Source organism: Elgaria multicarinata, chromosome 1 (assembly GCF_023053635.1).
Source record: "Elgaria multicarinata webbii isolate HBS135686 ecotype San Diego chromosome 1, rElgMul1.1.pri, whole genome shotgun sequence".
NCBI classification, from domain to species: Eukaryota; Metazoa; Chordata; class Lepidosauria; order Squamata; family Anguidae; genus Elgaria; species Elgaria multicarinata.
Genome location: NC_086171.1, coordinates 20,496,420 through 20,510,306, shown reverse-complemented (window position 1 = coordinate 20,510,306; position 13,887 = coordinate 20,496,420). Strand labels below are relative to the sequence as shown.

The following is a 13,887-nucleotide window of genomic DNA, read 5'->3' as shown; positions in this document are numbered from 1 at the left end:
AAAGGGGGAATGTCCACTTTTATCATAGCAAGGAGGAGGGCAAGAGCTTGCACTGAGTTAGTCTATGAAGCGCAATACATTCAGGTCCCAAGTTTCAATCAGCATCACATCTCGTTGCACCAGGACAGGCAGACGTTTCAGCAGCACTGTCACCCAATGCACCAATGTCTGAACTCTGCGAAATCACCATTTGGTCCTGCAGCAAAACACATTCAAAAAACACTACAGGAGAAGTACCTATGCTTACTTAGAGGCCTTCAGAAGGAGTGTGCTGCAATACCCATTTCCTCCATAACATAACAGCCACACATCCCACCAAAGACTATCACACTGCTTTTTCACATCCCAAACCAGAAATGCTCTTAACATGAACGGAAAAAGGAACACCAGCACTTACTGCGAAGGTTTCTTCTTGCTGATGCGTAGAGGGTGTCCCAGCCCCAAACTTGATTGCATTCAATGGGTGATCTTCATCACTTTGTCTCGACACAGGCAATCCTTCAATATAATAAGCAGGTGCCAGGCATTGCCCAAGAAGCTTTTACTAATTAATCTGCTGTCCTTGGATGTTGGTTTTCTGAACTTACCCCGTTCTACCATAAGCTTGGCAACATTTCAGACCTGAGAGGGTCTTCTTTTAAGGAAGTAAAAGTCTTAAAATGCAATGGTCTTACTCCCTGCCTCATGAGCTAGTAGGAGGAGCTAAGCCCGGCAAATCCAGAGATTTGTGACTGTATGTTGGTTCACAGAAAGGGACTTTCCTCTTCCCCTGTCTCTCTGGGAGATCCTTCTGAACAGTGTGGAATTGGGCACAAGGAAAAGGGTCAATTGCCCAAAATTGGGCAAAGGGAACTTGCACAGGCTGTCTCATTTTTGTCTGCAGTATTCCTTGAGGAGGAGGGAGTGTCTGTTTTCTTCCTCTACGCAAACGACATAAGTATAAGATTGATTCATGATTTTCTGTTAATAGGAAGTAGCCAATACCCTTGCCAAACTCAGCCTCCTTGCTTTGAGCCGTCTTGGTGGATATCTTCCGGGAGAACAAGCTACACCTGAAAACCCAACGATACGAAAAAGTCTTGCAGGCATGCTGACTCCTTACATTGCAAGGAAACTTGCTGTGGTTAATCCTACTGAGGTACAAGAACACTGTAACGTTCTTATGAACGCTTTTCCCTTTACTTAACAAAGATAGCTTAACAAATTACTATGGCGCCTGTAAGTTCAGTTTAGAATATAATAATGGCAAGGGAAAATATTATTCAGACAGGAAAATCTTGACTAAGGCATTTGTAAGCAGTTTCACTTCTCAATATTGTATAGATTTATGGATCTGATCTATATCTATCTTGCCATTTCTAACTTAGCACCTATTTCGTCTGGCACAGATATATGATAGATCTCTAAGAGACTCTTTGCACAGTGTAACTTCCATGTGAAAGCTTTTTGAAATATCTTTGCATGCTGACTGTGGCATGTGGTAAACCATTGGGGATGCCACATATTAGCCCACATGATGTGCTTGGTCCCTGCCTATAAATGCCATGCCTGCTTGTCACATATATGTGTATATATCGCATACATGCACACCCAGATATTCCTAGTTGTGGCTTAAAGCAGTGGATCTGGGGAGTTGATCTATATGGCAAGATAGTACAAACATACGTAGGTGTCTGTGTGTGCTGCATGCTGCAGGATAGAGGCCATTTCAGATGTCTTCTGTCACACCCATACCGTGAACATAATTGGTGGTCCCAATTAACTGGAGTTGGGCTTCTAAGAGCAGATAGATTCCAAATATAGACTTCTGTTAAAGATTAAGCATGAGGAAGTAATTTGGGGTGTGAGGACTAGAAAGCTAGCAGTGGCCCTGCAAATGCTATTAAAGCGATCTTAAGCTGACCAGAAGTTGGGAGAAGTAGAGTTCTACTGTAAATCTGTTTTGTCATAACTATTTCTTACCTAGATCCTGAAAATGCTCAACAGCAACACTGAGAGCCCCTACCTGATTTGGAACAATCGGACAAGAGCTGAACTTCTTGAGTTCTTGGAATCTGAGCAGGAAAGCATGATTAAAAGAGTGAGGCACTTGTTCAGATTGTTAGTTAGGCATGTATGAAGCAGATACTGTTAGAAGCAACACACGAGTGTGGTTGCTTCATTTGTTAGAACCAGTAAGCAAATGTGTATAAAGACTCTGGCCCCGTTCAGAAGACCCCTTAACCCACGGCTTTAACCATGGTGGTTAAGCCAGAAAGCCAGGCCCCGTTCAGAAGACCCCTTAACCCACGGCTTTAACCACAGTGGTTAAGCCAGAAAGCCAGGCCGTGTTCAGAAGACACCTTAAACCACAGCTTTAACCATGGTGAATAAAGCAAAAAGCCTTAAGCCGATGTGGTTAACTTTTGGAGCAGTTTTCTCCAAACCCAGTCACTCTTGGCCTTTGTCCCCCAACCCGCTCCTGGCCTTTGCATATGGTATAATACAAATTCAAATTTTTCAGTTAGATTTTTTTTTAAAAAAAAAGCAAATCAGCCTGTTTTTAGTTGCAGGATTCCTTTTGAAGCATCCATGTGCATTATAAAAACATAGAGAATGAAAGTGTGGCCTGGACAAAAAAATAGCAACTAACAGACAGGAAATGAGAGATGTAACATCCACCAAGTACTGGCTAAATCTTCTTCTGGTGTTATCTGCCTACACTTTCAGCCTCTTATTGTATTTAAAGTAAATGAGAACTGAGATTCTTTAAAAAAAAACTGGGTTCTACCTCAACTTCATGACTCCAAATTTTAAAAAGTTTAACATATATATGAAACAGATTGTACTGCTTGTGTCCAGTCAGTTAGTGATGTTTCTTACTGTAGCAAGCTGCAGACATTTGTTTCAGTATTTAATTCATCGTATGCTGGTTTTCAACTTAAATTTTACTTTCTAAAGGGCGACTGTGATAAAAGCTATGGATCAGAATTTGTCTTCAGTGATCATGCAAAAGAACTTATTGTAGGAGAAGTTTTTGTTCGAGTTTATAACGAAGTCCCCACATTCCAACTAGAGGTGAGATTCTACTTTTGCTATAAGTGAAAACCTTCAGTTTTCTATTGGTTAGCCTATTTGGGGCATGCCGACATAAAATGTGTTAAGGACTGAGGCTTTTCTGCCTGGTTTTTCAGTTGGAAAATGAGAAGAAAAATCTTCTCAGTAAATCATTAGTATAAAGACCCAGTGTGGTGACCTGACTGGAAGTCAGGAGATCCTGGGTTCTAGTTCCCACTCAGCCATGGAAATCCACTGGGTGACTTTGGGCCAGTTACAGACTCTCAGCCCAACCTACCTTACAGGGTTGTTGCTGTTGTGAGGATGAAGTTGAGAGGAGGAGGATTATTTAAGCAACCTTGGGTTCCTTGGAGGGAAAAAGGCGGGATATAAATGCAATAATAAATAAGTAAAATAAATCATTTTCAGGAGGGTTGTATCAATTTCGTCTGGCCTTGACTACCTGTTTGTTTGCCTCTTTCTTTGTTAACGATTCAAAAGTCGGCAAAGGAATATTCAGAATGGAATAGCCACATACGATAAAACTTCTTAGATTGCTGTTAATAGCAATATGATTGTTCCTTACTGTAATCTTTGGTGAAGTTGAAAAACTACTGGTGGTCTATCCTGCTATAGGTTTTGATTGTTGATTCCTTAATTGCAAATAGTCTGTAATACATTTATGGGTTATATTCAATTAAAAATGGCTTTCCTCATATTTATCTCTTGAAGCTCCCTTCTTACCTAGTATATTGTTGTTCTGTACAGCTTCCAAAAGCATTTGCTGCAAGTCTTTTGGATTACATAGGCTCACAAGCGCAGTACCTTCACACATTAATGGCCATGACTCAGACAGGAAAGGTTGAGTCTAACCAGCATGGAGAGAGGCTCAGAAGGGTTGAAATGGCTTTGGAGGCTCTGAGGAACGTAATAAAACACAACCCAGGTAAGCAAGGCATATCGCACATCTTAAACATGCCTGCTTAAAAAAAAAAGTTTAACGTTAGATTAAAATGTGAATGTCTAGATGACAGCACGGTTGTGCAGCCTATCAAGCAACTTCAAGAAGTATATAATTTTAAGAACACGGCAGTTCTTGAAGAGGTTTAAGAAAACATGTTAAGGTGTTATTTTTTCAGCTTAAAGTAGGTGATCTGCTTTTGTGCACTTCAATGCTTTAAACTATGGTGGTTTTGTTTCTTCATCTAGGTTCAGAATGTGAATGCATAGGTCACTTTAAGTTAATATTCTCCCTGCTCCGTGTCCATGGAGCTGGTCAAGTGCAGCAGCTGGCTTTGGAGGTAAACAAATATATAAAATGAATTAAATACTTTTGTTAAATGTTGCTTGACATAGCAGCTGACTCTGGAGGAAAATAAAAATGCATTGAATAAATATCTAAATCTGTTAAATGTTTAACTTAGCAAAAAAGTTATTGGACTGTATTGTGATGCTCTCCTTTTACTTCCTTATGATAGATATACGTGCATTATTTTACACTTAAATTGCAATCCTATGCAAATTTAGGCAGAAAATAGGCCTGCAACTCCCAGTATGTCCCAGTCAGCCAATGCTCTAAGCCAATGACAATTCTGATTTTTTTGTTTTTGTTTTGTAGCTGGATGGAGTGCTAGTCACCAAATAGTGACTACAGATTATTTTAACCTCCAGTTATTGGTTCATAGGCTATGTAAATAAGAGTTGTAAGGTTCACACTTATAGATGGCCTCTCTCTCTCTCTCTCTCTCTCTCTCTCTCACACACACACACACACACACACACACACACACATTCTTCCTCTTCCTCCTCCCCACCCCTTCATCTTGTATTGAAGGAACTGAATTGACAACTAGCTACTTTGGTAAGTTCAGGTAGTAATGTTGCTTTTTTTTTTCTTTAACAGGTGGTGAACATAGTGACTAGTAACCAAGAATGTGTAAATAATATTGCAGAGGCAATGGTTCTTTCAAACTTACTAGCTCTCCTGCATTCGCTACCTTCAAGTACGTAGAACATACATTAACTTTGTGCACCCACCCACCCCCCAAGTTGCTACCGACAAACTTGCAGCTGACTTTTGGTGGCGCAATGGCAAAAAAGTTGCACTTTCACTTTAAAACAAGGTGCACAGGAGCGTGCACTTGGTTTTAATGCAAATTCATGCTCTTTGGGGATTCCAGGAGTGTGATTTTACATTAAACAAGGCATGTGCTCCATGTGTGCCATGTTTTAAAGTGAAAATGCGATTTCTTTGCTGCCACCAAATTGCTGTTAGGGAGTGGATCCTCTGAAGTTACCCGCTCCTGACCTAGAAAATCCTGCGAGTCCTGTATTACCCTTCTTCAAATAGCCCTGTTGTGTTTTATTTGGTATTTGTCAAGTAGCTAGTTATGAAAGCCGCGTTTCACTAACAGTTATTAATCTTGGCAGGTCGGCAGCTTGTTCTTGAAACTCTGTATGCTTTGACATCCAGTACCAAAATAGTTAAGGAGGCCATGGCAAAAGGTACAGTGACTTGCATTGTTTTTGGTTGTCTTTGTATTATAAGATCCTTGTTTTATCCAAAATTCATGGCTTGAGATTTGCTGTGATTGGAAGCACCAACAGTTCTGTCCTTTCCTAGGTGCTTTAATCTACTTACTTGACATGTTCTGCAACTCCACGCATCCTCAAGTTCGATCTCAGACAGCGGACCTTTTTGCTAAAATGACAGCAGACAAGCTGGTTGGTCCAAAGGTAAGCAAAAATAGTTTCATGTATTGTATAGGCATTTAGCAGACATTTATAAAAGCACGCCAAGGCCCAGGAGGCTGCGTGTTTCCTATAGTGCGCACTGTCTCATGCCCTGCTTGATTTGAGGCATGCTTGTCCAAAATGCTGTCCTCCACTGTGCTAGGAGTTGGTATAATGACACTCTGTGGCTACAAATGAACAGCTCTCACATAGTGGCCTGGTTCAGACAACACACTAAACCATGCTGCTTAACCACAAAATGCTTAAGGGAATGCATTAACCTTAATGCATTCCAATAATAATAATAATAATAATAATAATAATAATAATAATAATAATAATAATTTATTTGTTACCTGCCTCTCCCTCTGGATCGAAGCGGGGTACAACTCAAATAAAAACACCATAAAATACATAAAACTAATTCAAATGTTTAAAACCAGAGCATCATTAAAAGCAGCACACCATTAAAAAGGCATCTTAAAATTCAACTGGGTAGGCCTGCCAGAAGAGATCAGTCTTTATGGCTTTCTTAAATTCTGGAAGACTGTTAAGTTGACGAATCTCTCCCGGCAAGCCATTCCACAAACTGGGAACGGTAGAAGAAAAGGTCCTCTGGGTAATAGTTGTCAGCCTTGTTTTTGTTGGCTGGAGTAAATTCTTCCCAGAGGACCTGAGTGTGCAGGGCAGATTGTATTGTGCTTAACCATTTTGTGGTTAAGCATCATGGTTTAGCATGTTGTCTGAACCAGACTGGTGTCAGCTTTAAATTGTACTGAGTAGAAACCCCCACTTGTCTGGAGAAACTAGCCACTTGGAGAAACCCACTTTCACAAGCCCCTACACCCCGCTGCAAATTCTAATTTAGGTCATTCTGAGGGGTTACAGTAACTCTTAAGACACTTCACAAGGTAGGACCTTTCAAGAATAATGGTCAGCTGCATGAACGCAGTCTCCACGCAGTGGTTTTAAAAACTTTTCTGGGGAGAAGTAACATTGCTTTCGAAAAGGGTTTTTTAGTGCTTTTCTTGACTTGTGATTCAAAATGTTAGCTTGATTAAATGGAAAATTATCTGTTAGCTGTGACAAAATTTTGCAACCTGTGTGTTCTTTTCTAGGTTAGAATTATCCTAATGAAATTTCTACCTGGTGTCTTTATGGATGCCATGAGAGATAACCCTGAAGCCGCTGTTCACATTTTTGAAGGAACCCATGAAAATCCAGAGTTAATATGGAATGACAACTCCAGGGAGAAAGTGTCGACAACTGTCCGTGAAATGATGCTAGAGTATGTCACAATTATAATGACTATTTGCTGTACTTGTATAGCTGGTTTCATGGTAAAACTAAGCAGAACATAAAAACCAGGATGGGATTCAGTCTGGAATGAAATGATATAATACAAAGGCGTAGCCAAATATCCTGGTGTAGAACAATTACTACACAATTAATCATAAGAAACTATTTGGATCTGAATCCCAGCTGAGTGGAAGGAAAGTTCATCTTTTAACCTCTTAATAGCAGAAGAATTTGTTAATACTCCCCCCCCTTTTCTTACTAGGCACTTTAAACTTCAGAGGGACAATCCTGACATTAACTGGAAGGTAAACAAAATTTAATAATACTTTTAAATTAGAATAGTTTAGAGAAAATCTAAGCACTATTTTGTTGTTCGTGTGTCTTTTTTTTGTTTTCTCTCTCGTGGGTATTTTTTTATACTGATGTACATTCTTCTTTCATTGTTTACCATGACTGTAATAGCCCAGAACTACATTGTAGAATGTTGTAAATTGACATGCACAAAATGCATGTAAATTTCACAGGACAGTATGTAACTTTTCTTATAAATAAACAGAATAACAGTTTTTCCCTTTTCTTATTGATCCAGTTGCCTGAAGACTTTGCTGTGGTGTATGGTGAAGCAGAGGGTGAACTTTCTGTAGGGGGTGTTTTCCTAAGAATCTTTATTGCCCAGCCGGCCTGGGTCCTACGAAAACCTAGAGAATTTCTCATTGCACTGTTAGAAAAATTCACTGAACTCCTGGAGAAAAACAACCCCCGTGTAAGTGGAGCTCATAATTTTTACGTTAGCTTTGTATAGCTACCAGTTTGAGTTTTTGAAAGTGGGCACAGGGTCACTGAAAGCTTATATAAAGGCCTTAGGAATGGTGAGTTCTGATTTATTTTTCCCCAATATAAATTTGCTGATATAAATGTGGCGATCACTCACTGCTGCCAACATTCACTAAGGCTGCAGTTTGATGCAGACTTGCATGGGAGAAAGTTCCATTGATACTGGAACTTACTTCTGAGTAATCCTGCATAGGATTGTGTTGTTAGGCTCTTCAGCCTGGAATTCTTTTGTCTAGAGTGAAATGTTTGGTGTGGAATAGCAGTAAATTTCCGCCATGCAAAATTCTTAGCCAAGAAAACCAGCTGCTCAGTATGCAGAAGAGGTTATTGGGTTTGTGGCCCTTGTTCCTTGCTTATGAGTAGGCTAACCCTGCGTGGTCACCAAATGATTTTAAGATGTTCCATATAAGTGACTTCCGCATGTCAGTAAGTCTTGTCTTGTAAACTGGTTCCCCATGGACTAGCTTCAAGTGTCGGCCTCTTTTAGGTCTGGAAATTTCCCTGACTACTCTGTGTTGTGTTTTGAAACAGGGGGAAATGTTAGAAACAGTAACGACAGCAACGGTGTGCCTCTTTAGTGCTCAGCCTCAGCTAGCAGACCAAGTCCCCCCACTTGGCCACCTTCCCAAGATTCTCCAGGCCATGAATCACAAGAATAATGCCATCCCTAAAAGTGCCATGCGTGTCGTACACATACTTTCGGATAACGAGGTAAGCCGACTTGTCCCACTCAGCAGTTCTATCTTTGCCAAGAAATGGGGTCTTCTAGCATGCTTACTGTTTTGCTGTAGAACGATCATCTCCTGTGCCTCTTTGCGACTAATTTATAGGCTGAATAGTCAATGACAGGATTTAAAATCTTTGGACTGAGATGAGTACCAAGCCTGGTTGGATACAACGTAAAACCATGTTCAGTTAAAATACATGCACCCCCAAATTAACTTGCTTCCAGTTGGGAAGACAGTATATAAAACTGCCCACTTGAGATCAGTTATGGCAGACCCACGCATGCTTCTACCCATGTTCATTGCAGACGCACTGTTCCTTCCATTCACGCAAACAAGCCATCATCTCCTCTGGCTGTTAGGGTGCAAGGAACTTTCTCCACGGGAAACTTCCTCCAATGTAGTGCAAGCCAAACACCACAAGCATGAAGTCATCAAGAAACCCCAATGTGGTCTAAAACACATTGCACAGTGATTGTCTTGTCAAGTCCATTTGAATTCTCTCTCTCTCTCTCTCTTTCTCGTTTGAATTAATCCTGAGTATGGGCAATTAGTAGCAGTTAGCTTTCAGGGATGTCACTTAGTTCGGCACATTCTGTAACATGGATAGGAATAAGATTGTTATGCTAGATATTTCTTGGTATCTTAAGTATAAATCCCTGTGACTTTGTCTGTTAGATGTGAATCTTTAACAGAGTGAACAAAACTGCTTTTTCCTTCCTACAGCTTTGTGTTCGTTCAATGGCAGCACTAGAAACTATTGGCCCCATGATGAATGGAATGAAGAAACGGCCAGATAGTATTGGGGTAGCCTGTGAAGCACTTAATCGGATGTTTCAAAAAGAGCAGAATGAACTAGTAGTCCAAGTAAGCAAGTTTCTGGAACTTTCTGACAGCATGTGGCATTTCATTTTACAATAATCTAGTTACATCCCAGTATAGTTGTACTTGCTTCGTACTGTTAGAGAGGGAAGTCAGTTTCCCTCTGGCACTATAGAACAACAGAGCAAAACCAAAAACCCAGCCATTTTGTAGAGCTGGGGATGGACAAATCTTAGCTACATGATAGAGCTATAGCCCTATGTTTATCATAGTACGACACATTTATATTTTACGGATCCATTATATTTTAATGAAGATTTTGTTTTTAACTTGTATTGTACGGCTAGCCACCTTGGCTGCCTTTTTTGTTGTTGTTTATTTGTGGAAAGACAGGATATACATACATATATATCAGAATAATGTGTGCAGCTATTGTCTTGGTTGTTGGGAAGGTGGTGAATTCATCATTCAGCATTTGTGTTGTATTTTAAGGTTAGCAATTATAAGCATTAACCTTATGGGCATGCTCTATCTGCATACGTTACTGAAATATTTTCTTTTTAAACTTGAGCTGAACATGAACCTATTTTTTCCAGTGCTCTTGCTGGTCTGTGATAACAATGGGTTAAGATCATAGAAACATAGAATAGTAGAGTTGAAAGAAGCCTATAGGACCGTTGAGTCCAACCCCTTGCTCAATGCAGGAATCCACCTTAAAGCATACAACGCAAAGGCTCATTCCCGTCTTGATTCAAAGTGCTCTTGGGCTGTTATTTTAAGTAACCTATAATCTTGTTTTATAGGCTTTGAAAGCAGATTTGGTCCCCTATCTCCTAAAATTGCTTGAAGGTGTCGGCCTTGAGACTCTGGAAAGCCCTTCAGCCACAAAAGCTCAGATTGTTAAAGCCTTGAAATCAATGACTCGCAGTCTACAGTATGGAGAGCAGGTGAGCACCCCATACCTGACCCGAATTCCTTTTTAACTTCCGTGAAATAAGGTGTCTGCTTGTCATAACTTTAAGTTTAACAAAAGATGTATGCTTCAGAATTGTGCCGTGTTTAAAAACTGCAACTAAAAGGGAACACATGTAAAAAGGAAACAAACTCTGAGCTGACCTTTCTAATGGCAATGTTTCCTTCCCAACTGACTGGATAGATAAAATAAGTAAAATGGAACACAACCTTCCTGAGCTTCCTTGCTTTTTCAGGTGAATGAAATCTTGTCTCGTTCCTCTGTATGGAGTGCCTTTAAAGATCAGAAGCATGACTTGTTCATTTCTGAGACTCAAACAGCAGGATACCTCACAGGTCAGTGAATATCCGAAGTTGAGCATTTTCGGCCATCCTTTCCTCGTTTTGCATCATGTGGTTTGTTCATCTTGGGAGAACATCTTAATTCACTCCTGTGTGTGGTTTGTGTACATGTTCAAAGCTGTTAAATGGTATGAAACAGGCTGGAACAACTCCTGATAAAACGGGGAGAGTCTATTCTGTTTCACTTCTGAAGAAATGTCCGTAAACAACAGCACCTGGTGAATACAGGAAGCGAATGAAAAGAATTCCCTTTTTAAAAACAAAACAAAAACACCCCTAGCTTTAATCCTGAATGTGTACGTCCCTCCAGTTCTTTTCGAACTGTGGTGTATGTTCATGGCGGTAGATGACTCACTTGTCACCTTCTCAAGAATCGGTGGGGTTGTGCTTCACTCTTGCTTTGCTGTCTGTACTTCCGTTGCTTCTGGTTTCTTTCTCCCTCAGGTATCTCTTCTCCTTCCCTCCTGTCTGGTAGCAGTCCCCTTCACCTCAGAAGTGGGCTTTAGATCTACTTTGGCAGGCAGCTTGCTAAACTTCTCTGTAGCACTCTCTAAAGCAGGTAGATACCATTTTGCTAAGTGCATGTTGCATCTGCACTGTTCCTAGAACTAAATGCTTACCCCCGGTGCATGGCATGCGCTTGTAGCCAACATGTGGCTGTTGTAGAACAATGCAACATGCTCCTTTTGGCATTCGTCACCTTTTCAACAGGGACTTCAGGCTTCTAAATGATGGCTGACTGATTAAAGATATATTTGTCGGTGTCTCTTTGCAGTTGACTTACGATATGTCAACATGTTAACCAACCTACCTAGAGAGATTTTTACAACTGACATGCTGCAGACAAGGGAAATCATCTTGACCTGAGCTGAATTAACAACTTTAATCATCCTCCATTGTATATTAAGGTGTGTGTGTTTTAACCCTCCCCATTTCCCCCCTGAAACAGGCCCTGGAGTTGCTGGCTACCTTACTGCAGGGCGCTCTTCGTCTGTTCTGCCCAGTGTCCCACCTCCAGTAGACCACGAAGCTGGCGATACTGGCTAATGGATATGAAAAGCTTGTGCAAGAGACTCCAAGGCAGACTAGCCAGTGATGAAGAAGGACCCCCCATTCCTTGGCCTAAACCGTTGGAACAAATTCTGCCTGCCTTTCCGGTTTCATGACAGTGTTATTCCGTTTTCTATGAATATATTTTTTTTAGAAAAAAAAAGTTCACAATTCTATCACATTGTAACATAAGGAGAAAGTACTTTGTGGATCAGCCTAAAAGGGTACACAAGATTTTTTTTTTCTTGCTGTACGAAAGCACATTTTGTTCCTTTATATTTTTGTTTACAAGACTGTGAATCAAAACTCTTTTCCTAGTTTTTATATTTTATGAACTAGCATGACTGAAGTTGAACTGCAGTCTCGAAGAATTGGGCTAAATCACTTGATCCTCTCAACTCTCACTAGAAGATTCCCCCTACTATTCCCTGAAGTTGGACACGATCATCTTCCCTGAACTTGACAGACTTGGTGTTTGCCTATGTCCTCAATCATTAATGTTACTTTCACGAGACCTAATGAGATATTTGTATGTATAACTGGCTTTACCAAATTGAAAAATTAAAATGCAGCAAAAAAAAAAACCTATTTAAAAAAATGATGTTAACATGTTATATAAAAGCATAGTGTAATTGTGATAATATGTTCTATACATTATCCAGTATATAAAACTTTCTATATTGAATGTACATTATACAGATCATTCGTATGTACATAAAATTTTAAAAAATAAAGGGAACTGAAAGCCTTGTTGATGAGAAAGACTTAAACTTCTGCTGGTGGTTTTTTTTTTTTAACCTTTCTAAACCTAGAAAGAAAACCAGGAGGATTTTATACTTGCCCATTTATTCCTTTTCTGCTTCTTCTGAAAATGGACATGTGTTTTTTTTTCCTTTTCTTTTCTTTTCCTGTTTGGAGTGAGGCTGTTGAAATTTTCGTCAGCAAACTGTTCTGTATAACACAACAGCATTCTGCATTCTTGAAGGCTTAAGTAGACATTGCAGGGGGATGTGTGGCTAGCCTGCATTTCCCCAAGTCACAGCTAGTGGGACAACATGACAGATGTGTTTTACTTGAGATTACTTGGGAATTATGTGGGGGAGATGCACGTCAGCAACACCCACACGTTTCCTGGTAATGCCCAGTTAAGTCTTACAGAGGAGAATGCTATCAATAGCTACTGGTCCAGTATCAGAGGCAGTAAGCCTATATACACCAGTTGCTGGCCTGGTTCAAACAACATGCTAAACCATGCTGCTTAACCACAACATGGTTAATGGAATGCATTAAGGTCAATGCATTCTGTTAACCATTTTGTGGTTAAGCAGCATGGTTTAGCGTGTTGTTTGAACCAGGCCGCTGGGGAACATGGGTGTGAGGGTAACTGTTACTCTCGTGTCCGGCTTGTGGGTTCCTGATCAACAGCTGGTTGGCCACTGTGAACAGAGTGCTGGCCTAGATGGACCCTTGGTCTGATCCAGCATCAGGGCTCTTCTTATGTTCTTAAGATTTGTCTTGCAGCTGCTCCAGCTCTTCTGGAATACCAATGATAACAAATGAGGATTTGGGCTATGGCCCTTGATTCTTTTTGCGGGTTGGGGACATAAAACTGTTGTAACTCGGTTCCATTGCAGTGAGGTTCTTATGCCGACAGCTGAATGGAAAACTGAGTTCGAGAATTTAATCCCCATAATAAGGAAAGGATACATTTAGCTTCCGCTACTATAAGGACATGAAGTAAGAGCTAGAAAATAGACTTGCTTTCTACCTCTTAAGTAATTAGTACAGGACTATATATATGCCCAAATGAAATTCTTCGGAAAACACAGGAGAAGAAAAGGTATGCTGCCACTATAACTTTTTTTTTAATGAGTGACTTGTGCAGAAGAGGATTTTGTAAACATTTTTCATTTACTAGCAACAGGGTAGCCCCTGATCGGCACAGATCAGATAAAAACAAGTCAACTAGGAGAAAAATTGAATGTAATAAACAAATCCATTGGAAGTAGATTAAAATGAGCAGCTTTGACATTTACACATGAATAACGTGGTTTGCCTTCCTTGTTAACTTGAT

General features: G+C 40.2%; 1 protein-coding gene across 3 annotated transcripts in view; it reads left to right on the top strand.

The window, feature by feature from the left end:
* DNAJC13 (DnaJ heat shock protein family (Hsp40) member C13) overlaps window positions 1-12,583 on the top strand; it is a 57,444-nt gene extending 44,861 nt beyond the window's left edge. For 2 of the 3 annotated variants that reach the window (XM_063124325.1, XM_063124316.1), the window contains 16 exons: window positions 971-1,138; window positions 1,967-2,080; window positions 2,941-3,057; window positions 3,805-3,982; window positions 4,246-4,337; window positions 4,940-5,039; window positions 5,467-5,541; window positions 5,660-5,772; window positions 6,888-7,057; window positions 7,331-7,373; window positions 7,658-7,831; window positions 8,434-8,613; window positions 9,354-9,494; window positions 10,253-10,396; window positions 10,658-10,757; window positions 11,713-12,583. In XM_063124325.1, the coding sequence (XP_062980395.1) occupies window positions 971-1,138; window positions 1,967-2,080; window positions 2,941-3,057; window positions 3,805-3,982; window positions 4,246-4,337; window positions 4,940-5,039; window positions 5,467-5,541; window positions 5,660-5,772; window positions 6,888-7,057; window positions 7,331-7,373; window positions 7,658-7,831; window positions 8,434-8,613; window positions 9,354-9,494; window positions 10,253-10,396; window positions 10,658-10,757; window positions 11,713-11,810 (2,007 nt within the window). In that variant the 3' untranslated portion in view covers window positions 11,811-12,583. Of the gene's footprint in view, window positions 1-970; window positions 1,139-1,966; window positions 2,081-2,940; window positions 3,058-3,804; window positions 3,983-4,245; window positions 4,338-4,939; window positions 5,040-5,466; window positions 5,542-5,659; window positions 5,773-6,887; window positions 7,058-7,330; window positions 7,374-7,657; window positions 7,832-8,433; window positions 8,614-9,353; window positions 9,495-10,252; window positions 10,397-10,657; window positions 10,758-11,207; window positions 11,323-11,712 lie in introns of all 3 variants that reach the window. The other variant, XR_010025372.1, reaches the window with a different exon arrangement.
* The last annotated feature ends 1,304 nt before the right edge of the window (window positions 12,584-13,887 follow it).